Source organism: Littorina saxatilis, linkage group LG17, assembly GCF_037325665.1.
Source record: "Littorina saxatilis isolate snail1 linkage group LG17, US_GU_Lsax_2.0, whole genome shotgun sequence".
Lineage (NCBI taxonomy): Eukaryota > Metazoa > Mollusca > Gastropoda > Littorinimorpha > Littorinidae > Littorina > Littorina saxatilis.
The window spans coordinates 19,075,190-19,091,046 of NC_090261.1; the positions used below are offsets into that span (position 1 = coordinate 19,075,190).

The 15,857-nt window shown below is 46.8% G+C and overlaps 1 protein-coding gene and 1 long non-coding RNA gene across 6 annotated transcripts in view; one reads left to right on the plus strand and one right to left on the minus strand.

Moving 5' to 3' along the window:
* Positions 1-15,857, plus strand: part of LOC138952783 (pyruvate carboxylase, mitochondrial-like) — a 479,047-nt gene that overhangs the window by 158,114 nt on the left and 305,076 nt on the right. For 4 of the 5 annotated variants that reach the window (XM_070324522.1, XM_070324518.1, XM_070324520.1 and 1 more), the window contains exons 10-11: positions 1,277-1,511; positions 13,313-13,327. In XM_070324522.1, coding sequence (XP_070180623.1) covers positions 1,277-1,511; positions 13,313-13,327 — 250 coding nt within the window. The remainder of the gene's footprint in view (positions 1-1,276; positions 1,512-13,312; positions 13,328-15,857) is intronic. The other variant, XM_070324521.1, reaches the window with a different exon arrangement.
* LOC138952804 (uncharacterized) overlaps positions 1-15,857 on the minus strand; it is a 148,870-nt gene that overhangs the window by 68,872 nt on the left and 64,141 nt on the right. The window lies entirely within an intron of this gene.

Here is a 15,857-nt window from a genome sequence, read left to right on the forward strand (position 1 = left end):
AGTGAGTTAGATTTTTCTTTCCCACCGCCTTGTTGAAGCTATCTGCTATATATATGTGATTCGGAGTAAGAATATGTAATTTAATCGAAAATTTTAAAAGTAAATTTCATTTCATTAATATACTTACCCGAATCACATAGTTTATGCCCTCCCACCTCCTACCCCGCTTATGGTTTTTGACTCACATGCGAAGCAAAAGTGAGTCTATGTACTCACCCGAGTCGTCCGTCCGTCCGTCCGTCCGGAAAACTTTAACGTTGGATATTTCTTGGACACTATTCAGTCTATCAGTACCAAATTTGGCAAGATGGTGTATGATGACAAGGCCCCAAAAAACATACATAGCATCTTGACCTTGCTTCAAGGTCAAGGTCGCAGGGGCCATAAATGTTGTCTAAAAACCAGCTATTTTTCACATTTTTCCCATTTTCTCTGAAGTTTTTGAGATTGAATACCTCACCTATATATGATATATAGGGCAAAGTAAGCCCCATCTTTTGATACCAGTTTGGTTTACCTTGCGTCAAGGTCACAGGAGCTCTTCAAAGTTGGATTGTATACATATTTTGAAGTGACCTTGACCCTGAACTATGGAAGATAACTGTTTCAAACTTAAAAATTATGTGGGGCACATGTTATGCTTTCATCATGAGACACATTTGGTCTCATATGATCAAGGTCAAGGTCACTTTGACCCTTATGAAATGTGACCAAAATAAGGTAGTGAACCACTAAAAGTGACCATATCTCATGGTAGAAAGAGCCAATAAGCACCATTGTACTTCCTATGTCTTGAATTAACAGCTTTGTGTTGCATGACCTTGGATGACCTTGACCTTGGGTCAAGGTCACATGTATTTTGGTAGGAAAAATGTGTAAAGCAGTTCTTAGTGTATGATGTCATTGCTAGGTTTAGTTATTTGACCTTGACCCTGAAGGTCAAGGTCATGTAAAGGTCAAGGTCAAGCATGTGAGTCGTATGGGCTTTGCCCTTCTTGTTTTAGTTTCTTTAAAGCCGTATGATTTTGGACACGTGGTGATAGAGGAAGTGACGTAGTACAGGCCAATGGGAGCTAACTCCCAGAGTATGTGCTCATTACCATGGCTATTTTTAGCCCTTTTGGTGATGGGGTTGCTTCCCTTTAAAAATGTTCGACGGGTTGCTTTTTTTCAGACCTTAGCATCTCAGACTGTGTCAATGCTATATGTGATTCGGGTAAGTATATTAATCAAATGAAAACAAAGACAGCTGAAATTCTGCATGCTTTCTTTGCAGACCAACATTCCCTTCCTGCTTAACGTATTGCAAAACGAGAAGTTCCTGTCGGGTGTGGTAGACACATACTTCATCGACGAGAACCCGCAGCTGTTCCAATTCCAGGCCTCACAGAACCGTGCCCAGAAACTCCTGTACTACCTGGGACAGGTGATGGTCAATGGCCCGCAGACCCCCATTGCCACCAACATCCTCCCGGCGGATATCATTCCCACTGTCCCCAATGTGCCCGTTGGTGAGTCAGCAGATATGTTGGTGACACATGTCCATCAACTGTCTTTTGTTTTTGGATGATTGGTCTCCCTTTTTGCCAGGACTTAATTACCCTGCGTACTTCTTCTTTTTCTTCTTCTTCATTCATGGGCTTAAACTCCGACGTTCACTCTTGTCTTTGCACAAGTGTGTTTTTACTTGTATGGCCGTTTTTATCCCACCATTCAGGCAGTCATACGCCGCATACAGGGGAAGCATGCTGGGTATTTTCGTGTTTCCATAACCCACTGAACTCTGACATGGATTACAGGATCTTTTCCGTGTGCACTTTGCTTGTACACACGAAGGGGGATAAGGCACTAGAAGGTCTTCACTTAAGTTGACCTGGCCGCTGCGCCTGTCGATTCAGAACATGATTAGGAATAGACGATTGTTGATTTTATCTGCCTTTTCCAAAAATAAGAAAGTTTCGAAAGTTGACCTGGAAGATAGGAAAAATCTCCACCCTTAACCCACCAGGCAGCCGCGGCCGGAATTCAAACCGGCGACCTTCCGCATAGGAGGCCGATGTCTTATCCACTCGGCCAATGCGCCCATCATACCCTGCATACTAATCTCATGAACTGGTTTTTGTTTCAAATCCAGGAACTTGTGTTTCTATGTTGATATGTGGTTGTATTCAAGAAAAAAGCTTGCAGTTTGCTGCACTCAAAACGTTTTTCTGTGCGCGTAGAGTAGGTGGTGAAGAAGTATGAAATAGAGAAAAATAATCTGACAGTATAAACACTGGATACTAATTTCTTTTTTTTTTTCTTCTTTTTTTCAAACGGTCAAATAGTGCTAAATAATTCAGCCTTAACATTCTTTAAAGAATAGGATTGGTAATAAAGATACAATTTTTGACTGTTGTATGTAAAATCCTTGGAATGATTGAGTTTACTGTCAGCTTTCAATGAAATTTACCAAGAAAAGTCTCTGACCCACCAATAAAAGTAGTGTTGCCTTTTGTGTTAAGTTTGATCTTTTTTACCCACGTCTGTCAGGGGCATTTTAACAAATTGACAAGAATATTTATATTGAGTTTGAGTTGGCTGGTGCATATATATAGTCATGTTCTGTTCAAATCACGGTGCAGAAACACCGGTGTATAATGCCAAAAGAACGTTCCATTTAAACTGCCATTAAATTACATATTCTTACCGCAATTCTCATAAATGCATTGACTTCGATCTCATGCTAGATGTCAAAACACTACTCAAATTACCTGCCCTTGTAAGGGTGGTAACCAAGCTAAAAATACCGACGCCATAGCCGTTGCTATGACCTGCCCATACTTGGTTACCCATAATACCCCTCGCGCCATGTGAGCACCGGCATCCGGAATAATCATTCTCGACTTTCGACGACTCATGTCGGACGTGTCCGAATTCGACTACTCACTTCGCATGCCGACCTGTCTTTGAGACTAGCCGGTCTTGTGGGGTCCTTACCTGTTCGCCAGTCTTTGGGGAGATCTTTCCTTGTTGTTTTGATTGAATTGTTGTTAGCTGCTTGTTTTACAGACACGTCAGAAATTTCTTTTTCTGGTGGTGACTGTTTTCGACCATTTATTTTCAAGATGGCCGATAGCAAGCAAAAGCTTAGTGCGAGGCAGGAGGGGAAAAAGGTTGTTACCCCTATGAAGAAACCTAAGGGTAAGAGCAAACCCAAGAAAGATGTTGAGTTGCCCGCCATCCGGGTCAATGACCCGTCGAGTAGTACTTCTTTTCTAGTAGCTATTCCAGCTGAGAAAGTTTCGTTTTCTCCTCAGCCCGCATCTCCTCCTAAGGAGAATCAGCCTGAGCCTTCTGCCTTTGGCGCTCTTAAAGATGAATTGTTTGATTTTATCTCTGAGGAGTTTGTGTCACGTTCGGTGGTTCCTGCTCTTCCTCCTCTTCCTCCTACCGTGGGGGACTCTTCCTCACTGGCGAGACTGGGACCTTCGGCCTCTGCGACGTCGGCTGACGTTATCTTTGGCCGCCCTGCTGCTTGAGCTTCGCACTGGACTAGTGCACCTGGCCAGTTCGGTTCAGCCCTTTCTACCTCTGGTAGTACTGGTTTTGTTCGCGAGCACTCTCTCCCTCGGGAAGGGGGGCCTGCTCCCTGCCTGCCTCTGACCGCTCACCTTGCTTTTAGCGTAGCTGAGTCGGACATGCAGCCCCCTTACCTACGGGAAGGGGGTTTGGGGGGGCACAGTAAGTGTGCTCTTATGGGTTCGCGTGGTGAGGATCAGTTTGCTGACGGACCCACGTCCCTCCCTTTAGGGGAGGGGTTACAACCTGAGCACAGCCAGTCTATGGGCATCCGCCCTCCTGGCATTTCTTTCGCTCATTCACAGCCGGGGTGGGATGTACGGCCTTTCCAGGCTACGTTACATACCCGCTCTCTGCCACATTTGGGGCAGGGGGCTGTGTCAGCTGCCCACCCTTTTCCGCCCTCCGGGTTGGATCGGGTGGGAGCTGTCAGACTGCCTTCACAGGCTCGAGCGTAACCGCCTTACCAGCGGGAATTGTCCTCAGCCAGCAACCGTCCCCCCCCCCCCCCTCTCGGGGTGGGTGAGCGGTGGGGCTACAGGACGTCAGCAGGGGGGGGGGGGGATGGGGGAGGGGCGGGTGGGGCGTTTACGGTTGCATCTCTCACCCCGTCTTTCCCCCCTCCGGGAGTGTTTACTGCTGTGACGAGCCACCCCCCTCCCCACTTGGGGCGCGGCGTGGCTCAAACCAGTCAGACCGGTTCTCTGCACTGGGACGCTTCTCTCGCACAGCAGGCGGGGTACGGTGGGCTAGGCTCGGCTTTGTCTTGTACCCCCACTCACCCTCCTTCTCCGCAGGGCGCTGTGCCAGCTACCCACCCCTCTCCCCCCTCGGGGCAGGTGAGTGGTGGGGGTTAGCAGGCAGAGACTGATCACGCTTTCCACTCTCACTCGGGTCAGTGGGATCAACAGGAGTTTCAGTGCGCTGACTCCCCCGTCTCCCCGCCTTTGTGTTTTGACACAGCTGCTGGTGGGGATTCGGACTCCTGTAGCGCTGCCTACTGCTTTTAGGCTCGCTATGCAGAAAGCGGCTGCTGTTGCAGCTAAATATTTCTCGGAAGGGGTGGCAGATTCAGAGCAGGGTGTCTCTCTGCCGCGGATGACTTCAGGCCTACGCTGGCTGATTGCCTACCACATGTCGCAGCTCTTGGCTCGACCCGCACCTCAGGGTAGTGGTCTTCAGCCTACACCTTTCCCGCTGCTTCATGCACATGGTCCCGCTCCGCCTTCTGCTAGCCAGTGGCTGGCTTCTGGTTCTCAGGCCACTTTGTTCTCACTTTTATTGCAGAAGAAGATGGATTGGAATGTCAAGTCTCGTAACCTGATCCAGACATTTTCGTTGCCAAGGGCTAGTTTTACCGTTCCGCCGGAACTAGTCTCTTTGCTTCCCAAACAGCCCACAGCGAAAGCGGGTGTTTCGTTCAGTGACTCCTGTCCCTCGCCTCTCTGGAGGAGGTGGGACTTCATGGTCTAGAGTTAGCATCTATTGCTGAAACTCTCCTCCGTGCCTTCACACGAGCAATCACAGCCTCCCTCGACCCTTTTCGGTTCAGAGAGGATGCCCCGGCTAGGGACGTCTCCACGCTGCTTGCAGCTCTGGCGATGGTCAACTCCGAGCGGATGAGCTCGTCAGCGAAGCTCTATGCCCACGCTGTCTTTACCCGGCATTATCTTCTTTCGCAAGCGGGTTTTTCACACCAGTCTACCGTGGACTCTCTGCGGTCCTCTGTTTGTTGAGGGCTCTCTCCTGGGGAGGGTAGCCCTTGATGCGAGACAGAAGGAGCTACAGGAGGCAAGAAACAGGATATCTTGTGAGGTTTTCGACTAAACCTCCTCAGAAGCCTCCGTCTTGCCCTTCTTTCAAAAGCAAGAAGCAGCACAACGCCCAACGCCCTAAAGAACAGGCGAACAAGGCGGCACCTTCTAGGGGTGCCCCTTATCGGAAAACCTTCATTCGGAAAGGGCAGGGGTGGGGCTCGTAGGCCCAATCCCCAATGATGCGCTCCCGGTCACACCACCCCCTCACCCCCCACACTTGTTGTGGCAGGGGGCCCCTCCTGGGCTCTATCTTTGTGGCAGGCGTCAGTGCACAGCCAGTGGATAGTGGGGGTGGTGCGATCGGGTTTCAGGCTCCTTTGGGAGGAAGACAAGGCTCCCCTGCTCCTCCCTTTCGTTTCCCAGCAGAAATCGATTCTCTGCTGGCCAAGGCTGCAGTAGAGGAGATTATCAATCACGCCTCCCCAGGGTTCTACGGACAGCTGTTTGTAGTTCCTAAGGCGTCGGGCCGTTGGAGGCCTGTTCTCGATCTTTCTTTGCTCAACACGTTCCTCATGAAGATCAAGTTTCGGATGGAGGCCTCGGTCAGGGAGGCTCTTCACCCGGGCGACTGGGTGACCTCGGTGGATTTAACGGACGCTTATTTTTACATCCTTATGCATCCTGCAGACAGGAAGTGGCTCCGTTTCCGCTGGGGTCACCAGGTTTTTCAGTTCAGGGCTCTGCCCTTCGGGCTGTCGCTGGCTCCATGGGTGTTTACCATGGTATTCAGGCAGTTGTGTGTTCTGATCAGACAGAGAATTATCCGTCTACGGACGTACCTCGACGACTGGTTGATCTTGAATCAGAGTCAATCAGCTTGCCATCTGCACACACAGATCGTGTTGAACCAGGCTCTTTCCCTGGGGTTCTCAGTAAACCAGGCAAAATCAGAGCTGACCCTATCCCAGAGGTTAATTTACCTCGGCATGTTGTTCAACACGGTCTCTTGGACGGTTCGTCCTACACAGGAGAGAATAGAGAGGCTTCAGGCTCTCATCTCTGCCACGCTGGCAAGACAGCAGACCTTTATGAGGGTCTTAGCCTCGGTCAGATGGAATCGATAGCCACGTTGGTCCCTTTAGGGAGGGTTTTCAAGAGACCTTTTCAGGCTTCCCTCAAGTCTCTTTGGGACCCGGCCTCACAGGATTGGGACAAGAGTGTCCCCCTCCAGGGTTGGTTCAGTCACACGACGAGTCGGTGGCTGGATTCCGATTGGATCTCTCAGAGGGTTCCCATAGCACTGCCCCCTCCGGACTTAGACCTCTTCACAGATGCGTCTCTGTCCGGATGGGGAGCCCACATCGGCAAACACACAGTCTTGGGGCTGTGGACGCAGACACAACTCCTTTGGCATATCAATCGCCTGGAGTTAGTAGCAGTGGCTCTCAGTGTGTAAGCTTTTCTCTCTCTATAGTCATAGGCAGGCATGTCCGGTTGCATACGGACAATACCACTGTTGCTGCCTATGTCAACAAACAGGGAGGAGCCTCGTTCCCTGTCAGATTCTGATTTGGTGCCACTCACACCAAGTCGGATATCGGCGAAATATCTCCCCGGCAGGCTCAATACTCAGGCCGACTCGCTCAGCAGGACCTCAAGTTTTGCACACGGAATGGACCATCACACACGGGGCTCTTCAGTGCCTGTGGGTTCAGGTGGAAAAGCCGATGATCGACCTCTTTGCTACCAGGTTTTCCAAGAGGCTGCCAATTTTCGTGTCCCCCTTCCCGGACACAGAGGCGTGGCAAAGCAACGCCATGGAGATCTCGTGGACAGGCCTTCAGGCCTACGCTTTCCCCCCCTTTCCTCTGCTCAGCAGAGTGGTGCGGAAAGCCGAGCTGGAACGACCGGCTCTTCTGCTGATAGCTCCCATGTGGCCAGCGCAGCATTGGTTCCCAGACCTTCTGCGTCTGGCCAAAGGACCTCCCATTCCTCTAAATCTCGTGCGGGGCAATCTAGGTCAACCAAGAACAGGCATCCCGCATGACGCCCCACAGGCCCTCTGCCTACACGGCTGGAGGTTGTGAGGAAAGCGTTACAGAACTCGGGTGCTTCCGATCTGACGCTGGACTTGGTGCAGAAAGCACATACCGTACTTTTCGGACTATAAGGCGCTGCCGTGTATAGGGCGCACCCCCTACTTTTAAAAATAAAACTGAAAAAATCCTAGAATAAGGCGATGCCATGGATAAGGCGATGGTGTCGTTCATAAGGCGACGGCATGAAAGGAAAAAAAAAGAAAGAAAAAAAATGAGGAAAAACATCGTACGTAGAAAAAAACCACAAAAAAAACATCATCAACAGTCGTATTGCAAGATCGATGGCATTACCTCGCCTTGGCGACCAGAACGCAACACAGCGAGAGAAGAAGCCCATGCTCTGGACTCATGAACCCGTGTAACAAGAGCAGGTAATTTGAGAAGCTCTCTTCGTTTTCGGCATTTTGACAGTGGCAAAGTCGAAGTGCAAGTTGAAGTGTCAAGAGACCGACTGTCGACTGTCGTGTTTCAACACAACTATTGTTCAGGTAATTTTTTCGGCGATCAACATTGCTGTCAGAGTTCTTAAATATTTACATTTTTGAATGAGATACGAGTTGTGTGAGGAATAATGTGAGTTGTTTGAGGAAAAACATGGCATCTGACTGAAGTTGTCCCCCCCGCGGGTAAGGAGGAAGAATTGACCCGATGCTCCCCAGCATGTCGTAAGAGGCGACTAACGGATTCTGTTTCTCCTTTTACCCTTGTTAAGTGTTTCTTGTATAGAATATAGTCAATTTTTGTAAAGATTTTAGTCAAGCAGTATGTAAGAAATGTTAAGACCTTTGTACTGGAAACTTGCATTCTCCCAGTAAGGTAATATATTGTACTACGTTGCAAGCCCCTGGAGCAATGTTTGATTAGTGCTTTTGTGAACAAGAAACAATTGACATGTGGCTCTATCCCATAATAATAATAATAATAAAGTGTATTTATATTGCGCCTATCCCTTACAAAAAACAAAAATATTTGGCTCTAAGCGCATTACAACATGTATAGGGACTTGGTACAATCAAGTCTGACAAATACAATAACACAATATACAGTCGGTCTCTTAGGTAAAACTGGGAAAAGCATCTTCCCCCTTTCCCCGTCGCGATATAACCTTCGTGGTTGAAAACAACGTTAAACATCAAATAAAGAAAGAAAGTAAAGAAAGTGTATGGGGTCAACGCCTTAGCGCCCCGCTCAATCCAGGTGGCTAATCACCTCTCCTTCTTATCGGCTCAGGGCAGCTCGGCCTCTTCTCTGAGGGTCAGGCGTTCGGCGATCTCAGCTACCTTGAAACAAATTGGCCTCTCTATTGATGTTCATGGTGTGATCGCGGGTGTGATCAAAGGGGCCTCGTTGAAAGAGGTTAAGAGGCGTACCCCTGTCCCTGCTTGGGATTTGTTTCTGGTTTTGGAATTTTTTCGTTCTTCTGCATTTGAGCCCTTACAGGCTTCCAGTTTGCTAAACTTAACGCATAAGACTTTGTTCCTCTTACTCCTGGCCACAGCCCGTAGGGGCAGTGAGATCCATGCTCTCTTTGGGTTACCGGAGGATGTAGCCTTTGAACGTAACGGTTCCGTTTCACTGCATTTTCGGCCTGATTTTCTTGCCAAGAATCAGAAACCTGGTCAATATCCTCCGGTGATTCAAGTCCCTCCTCTCGGGACGATTCTTGCTCCGGGCGATCCGGATTTATCTAACTGTCCGGTTAGAGCCTAATTAAAATCCTACCTAGCTCGCACTAAGTCAATTAGAGCTAAGAGCCAAAAGCTCCTGTTCTAAACGTGAAAAAGACATCTCTAAATTGACTCTCACAAGATGGGTTGCGACTCTCATACGACAGGCCTATGAGTGGTGGCTTGTTGAAAAAAAAAGGGGGGGGGGGAGTGCGTTCAGTCCTCCCTCTGTCCTCTGGGTTCATGAGTCCAGAGCCTGGGCTTCTTCTCTCGCTGTGTTGCGTTCTGGTCGCCTAGGCGAGGTTATGCAAACAGCTTATTGGAGGTCCGATTAATTTTTACCTCCGGGACATCTCCTGCACTCGACTTGACGGGGCCAGTTCTTTGCCCGTGTTAGTCGCAGCAGGACAGGTTCTCTCAGGGACATAAGTAAGTTCCCTCCGCCTTTAGGAGGAATCTGCATTTATGAGAATTGCAATAAGAATATGTAATTTAATAGAAAATTTCAGTAGTAAATTTTCATTTGATTATTATATTTACCCAATTCTCATAGCTAATACCCTCCCAACCTTCCCCGCTACTTAATTTCCTAATGGTTTTTGAGAGTCGAGAATGATTATTCCAGATGCCGGCGCTCACGTGGCGCGCGATGTATATGATGGGTAAACCAAGTATGGGCAGGTCATAGCAATGGCTATGGCGTCTGTATTTTTAGCTTGGTTACCACCCTTACAAGAGCAGGTAATTTGAGTAGTGTTTCGACATCTAGCATGTGAGATCGAAGTCGATGCATTTATGAGAATTGGGTAAGTATACTGAAGTCCCAAAGAAACGCGAAAAATATTATTTATTTTACAAATAATTTTTTTCTGTATTAACAAAAGTTGCGTTATTTTTGGCAGCCAGTATATCAAGACCGATGTCTGAGGAAGGTGTATTGTGAATTTTACCGCATCAGCTCATTTGCAATCCACGTAAAGCCCAAGTTAGCTGAGACATTTTTCTTGTGCAGTTCAGCTGCACGTGCAAGAAAAGCACAAAAGCTGATCAGTGAGTGGTGTTCACTGTCACTAGAGGATAAAAATGGCACAAAGTTACAGGTTTCATCAGTCCCTCATTCGACGCTATCACCATGCCCAGACTCACTTCTGCTGAACGAGAGAGAGCCATTGGACGTCTGGAGGCTGGGGACACGCCGGAAGCCGTGGCTTTCAATGTCACATATCCACCATTTATCGTCTCCTGCAGCGGTTTGTGATAACTGGCTCTACTGCTGATGCCGAGCGAAGCGGCAGACTCCGAGTGACGACGCCAAGGCAAGATCGGCACATCTTCCGCAGCCATGTTGCACATCCCTTCAGAACAGCTGCAGAAACCGCCAGAACTGTTATAGGGACACACCAGGCACCCATTTCTAGGCAAACGGCTAGCCGGCGACTGCGCTTCAGGGGGCTGAGAAACTGCCGTCCAGCCAGGGGATCCGTCCTCACTGTGCGCCATAGACAGGTGACGCCTGCATTGGGCGCAAGGCCACCTCAATTGGAACAATGTTCGCTGGCAGAACGTGCTTTTCAGCGATGAAAGCCGTTTCTGCATTGACCATGCCGACGGGCGTGTTCGGGTATGGAGAAGAAGTGGTTACCGCTATGCTGACAACTGTGTCGTGGAGAACGCCTGGGGTGGGGCGCCATCGGCCACAACCAGGTTCTAGGTCCCGTCATCTTCCAAGGCCTGGGTCCTGGACCCGGCAACGGCGTAACAGCGCAGCGCTATATGGACCAGGTGCTGCACCCTCATGTGCTGCCCTTTTTTCAAGCCCATGGAAACTGGGTTTTCCAGCACGACAACGCGCGCCCCCACACCGCCAGGGCCACTCAGGATCTCCTGCACCGCTCAGGCATCCAGGTGATGCCTTGGCCAGCGTTATCTCCTGACATGAACCCTATTGAACAATTTTGGGACTTGCTCCAGACACAGCTCAACAGGGTGGTCCCAAGGCCCACAACTGTCGCTGATCTTGATCGGGCCGTCCGGCAGGCCTGGACCAACATTCCCAGGCAAGCCAGCAACACGTTGGTCCGCTCAATGCACCGCCGATGCCAGGCCGTCATCGATGTTAATGGGGGCCACACATGCTATTGACTGTTCTGTTAAGCGCTAATAACGCATCGTCTCTGCAACCTTACTGTGTTATGGACCATAAGTCAGTGTTCTACTCTTCCAAAAATTGGACATTAATAATGAAATTTGAATTTTTGTACGATTTTTTTATTAGGCAATAAATGACACTAGACACTGTTTTTCGCGTTTCTTTTGGACGTCAGTATATATTAATCAAATGAAAATTTACTACAGCGGTCCCTCTCATGAACGGACACCCTTGGGCCATAGCAAAACTGTCCGTACATTGCAGGTGTCCGGTCACGGGAGGGGTGACCACACCACCCCCTCCCCCATACACTCACACAGAGACACACAAACAACAGGATTGAGTCTATGCTAATCACTTCTTGTGGCTACTAAACAATAACAATAAACTCCTAATACTTCTTTAAATATTCTGTAAAAATGATTTGTATGAAAAGTGTTAAAAATGATTTGTATGAAAAGTGTTGAAAAGAAGAGATAAAATAAATCCTCAAGGCAGTGAACAGTCACTCGCCATGCACTGACATACGAAAGCAGCCACACAAACACAGCACAGAGGAGCGTGTGCAGATGCTTTGCAAGAATAAGCTTGAAAACCAGTTTGAATAAATAGCAGCAGATAGAGCTGCATGTCATAATCATGTAATTTATTTTCTTCTTGTCTGGCTTTATTGACTGCATGCTGATCATGTGGCATGGCAGTGACTTTTCACTCTTCAGTCGAAAATACACAGTACATAACACAGCTCCCACTCTCCCTCACTAATGCCTACGCCAAGCCGTGACAACTGATGCTTGGAAATTGTGTGGAAGAGTACACCTCTCTATTTCTCTCCAATGCTCTTCCTGCTGACATGCAGTGACACCGGACACCCCACAGAGTTTAGCCAGCTACCCCTCCCTCTCTCTCACTCCCTCCAGCCATGTACTGTTTGGGGCTGTGGCCAGAGAGGCCACTGCACTGTTCACTCAAAGCAAAACCAGTTGACTGTGTCCTAACTTTTGACAAAGCAAGACAACTGAAGGGTTCACAGATTAGGCAACCGACTCACTGGTCAAGGCTGAGGGGAAACAAGAGTATCTTGTCAATGAAAGAGGTTACACACAGACACACGATGCTGAGAACTGTGGCCGGTTTTTCACTCTCTTTCGCTCAGGACCTTCATCGACTGTGGTTTCTGTTGTTTACGTCCAACAGACAAGAATAAAGAGCACAGTGCAGTTTCATGTTGGCATCTTCGAATGTACTCCACTCCTGACCAAAACTACCCCCCCTCCTGATGGGTACACGTGCACTCAAGTTATCAGTGACTGTCATCACGCCATTGCGGCTGTGATCTTTGTACCAAGAGCCGGACTGCTCTGTTATTGATTTTGTTGTGGTGAAAATTTGACGATGGTCTGTTGGGACCGATAATGAGTGTCCGCGTCCACGTTTTGCAGGTGTCCGTTTAAGGGGGGGCAAATATAGAAGGAAAACACTCCGTGCCGAGCAAATGTGTCCGTACATGTCAGGTGTCCGCTCACGCCGGGGGCCGTACATTGCAGGGACTGCTGTGTTGAAATTTTCGATTTTAATTGCTGTTGGAAAAGTCCGGTTTTAGCATAAGGCAACATGCACTGTCCACTGAGATTCATTTAGAGAGAGTTGAGTAGCCCTGATACAAAGCAACAGTGATACATGTTGATCAAGTGTGTTTCGTTTTTGAGGATTGGTCCCGAGTTATCTCAGGACTTGCACTGCACACTAATCTCATGAACTGGTTTTTTTTCTCCATATCCCAGAACTTTTAACATTAAATTTCATTGTCTACTGTAAGGGTGGGGGTAATATGCCAGTGGGATCTAGGAAAGTCATGGATATACTTCTGTTCACTAACTTATGTGGTGACTGTGCAGCTTATTAATCTAATGAGTGAATTTCTATTAGGGTTGCAACTAATGCACCTTGTATGCTATAACATATGGTAACTGGTTTTCATTTCATTCTCAATACAATTGGTCTTGTGCCCAGTTTTACTGCAATGACTTGTGACTGAAGAAACTGACAGAAGTAATTGATGTAATGATAATATTACAGATGCCAGTGGAAGGGGTAAGAAAATCCGGCCAGCTCACATGGTTATCTTATTCAAGCATTTATCACTATCGTTCCTAATTTTCTAGCTTTGGTTGCTGTTGCTTATTCCTGTGTTGTACATTACTTTGGGGACTTTAATATGTTCTGGCCTGGGGATGTTTCAGTCAGTGAAATGTTTTATGCTGTCCCATGCTAATTGCTATGGTAGAATTAACACTACTCAGATTTCTGGCTCAGGGTTCTTTACAAACCAAATCATTTGAAGATATATTTCTCTCTCTTTTTTTTTGGGGGGGGGGGGGGGTGTCGGGTTTGTAGCATTAACTATGTTGTGAGTGCACATGTATCTTAAGGAAGGCAGAACCTACGTCACAGACTCGCTTGCAGGAGGTACAAAGGAATAACTCACGAAAGAAAGAAAGAACAAGAAGATTTATGGTTGTTTATTTTAGTTAATTATCCAGCCACCATTTCTATGAACTTAAATTCGTTTCGATATTCGAATATTCGGTAAAAAACTGCAAATACACACAAAAAACCCACATATAAGTCACAAAATATAATATCAATACTTACAATAATACCGTATCAATTAACCCTACGATAGAATACATAAACCACAATTCAACTAACATTCACCTGAAAACAATGAAATAATCTACGAACATTTAATAACATACAAAATGGCCGACAACCCTTAATCCTAAACGCCATAGTCTCCAAAATTGTTAAGTAAAGAAACATACAACTGCGACAATAACAATCCCGTTTAGAACACGTACACATGACTACAATTATCGAAAAAGACATAAATAATACCTTCCTAAAACTGTTGACATTCAAAGGAGAAAAATAACAACACCTGCCAAAACTACTACGCACTAAACTATCGAAAACTGAGACAAACAAACAGACAAACATTAGAAAACAACAAGTCTTAACTCATCGAACGCAGAAGAAGAAGAACAAGTCTTAACTAACAAAAACAATATTTTTACCTTTGCGCCATCAGGCAGGAACTGTTCCTCATGAACACACAAATCCGTGGAAATCACAAGTATAAAACACAGCGGGTTCGCTACTAAACAAAAAAGCGACCTCCTCCCTTCAGACCCAGAGACGTACTAACGTAAAAAGAACAGTTTATCCTCGACATCGACTTGATATGTTAATGAGGCTAAAACCCGAAAACTACTCAAAACTAACATTTGGACACACCCAAACAACGCTGCTATAACAAGTTCGAAAACGTTATGGCAAAAAGATATCGACAACATACCGAAATAAATACACCCCAAACTACGCCTGATACCTAATAACATGGACTGCACGGATCATGACAAGCCAAAACAGGGTCGCCTGTTCATAACTGCGGAAAAGAGCAAGTCATAGCCGCTCAAACACGTGCTAACTAAAACTATGCCAAGTTGGTCAAAAATACAAGGTGAGCGTTAATCAAGTCTTGTGACCTTCGTGCATCCAGAAAACATAACAAACTACGATGCTTCGTCGAGCACACGAACGTCACGCACATAACACGTGGACGAAACCAAAACAACAGTCACACACGAAACCGGCCGTGAGCAACGGCAGGCACACATATAGTTCCCTAAATCACTGTAGACTCGAAATATGGCTTCTCAAATTGGACGCAATTAGCAAGGAAAATTAAAGGCACAGTAAGCCTCCCGTAAACCATCACAGATACTATCAGGCTTTTACACACAGTACAAACACCCTTTCGTTCAAACACTCACCGCTTTTGAACATCCTAGGTGCCCTACGTAAAGGGCGAGCAATTTTCAAAGAATTTATTTTCGTGGACCGTCTGATCGGCAAATCAGTTTTAATTATTAGTTTTGGCGCTAGAACTAACTTTTAAAATCTAGAAAATAAATTGACAGCTTGTTGCACAAACATTCTAAAATCATAAAAGAATTCTTTTTTCATCAAGACAAGATCAGTACAATTCGAAGTTTTGAAAGTTTGAAAAAAGAAAAGCCCGGATAATGTGTCACGCAAACCGTCTTTCTCGTAGCAGACGACGGTTGTGCCTAGCGCCCGTTCCTCTAAACAGTCAACTGCCGCCGCTCTAGTTCGTGTGAATCGCAGCCGTTTGTTGCATTTAGATTCAGAGGTACACAATAACGTGCTTTTGCAGATAAGCTTACAGCGAGTTGCATTGAAATCACAAACTGACGACTAAATTGTGAAAAAAGGAAACTGGATCACACAGGTTTGCGATGGCTCAGGGGTAAGATAAACCACGCAAAAATAAATTCTTTGAAAATTACTCGCTCTAGGATGTTCAAAAGCGGTGAGTGTGTAAATAACAGGGTGTTTGTACTGTGTGTAAAAGCCTGATCAGTATCTGTGATGGTTTACGGGAGGCTTACTGCATGTGCCTGCCAGGTACATGCACAAATAACTTTCAAGTAAGATCAAGGCATCTCATGGCAACAGTATTCATCAAGAGCTACCAAGCATGATGCTAAAATAACTAATGCATTAAATAAAATCTTCACCGTGGAAGAGACAAAACAGT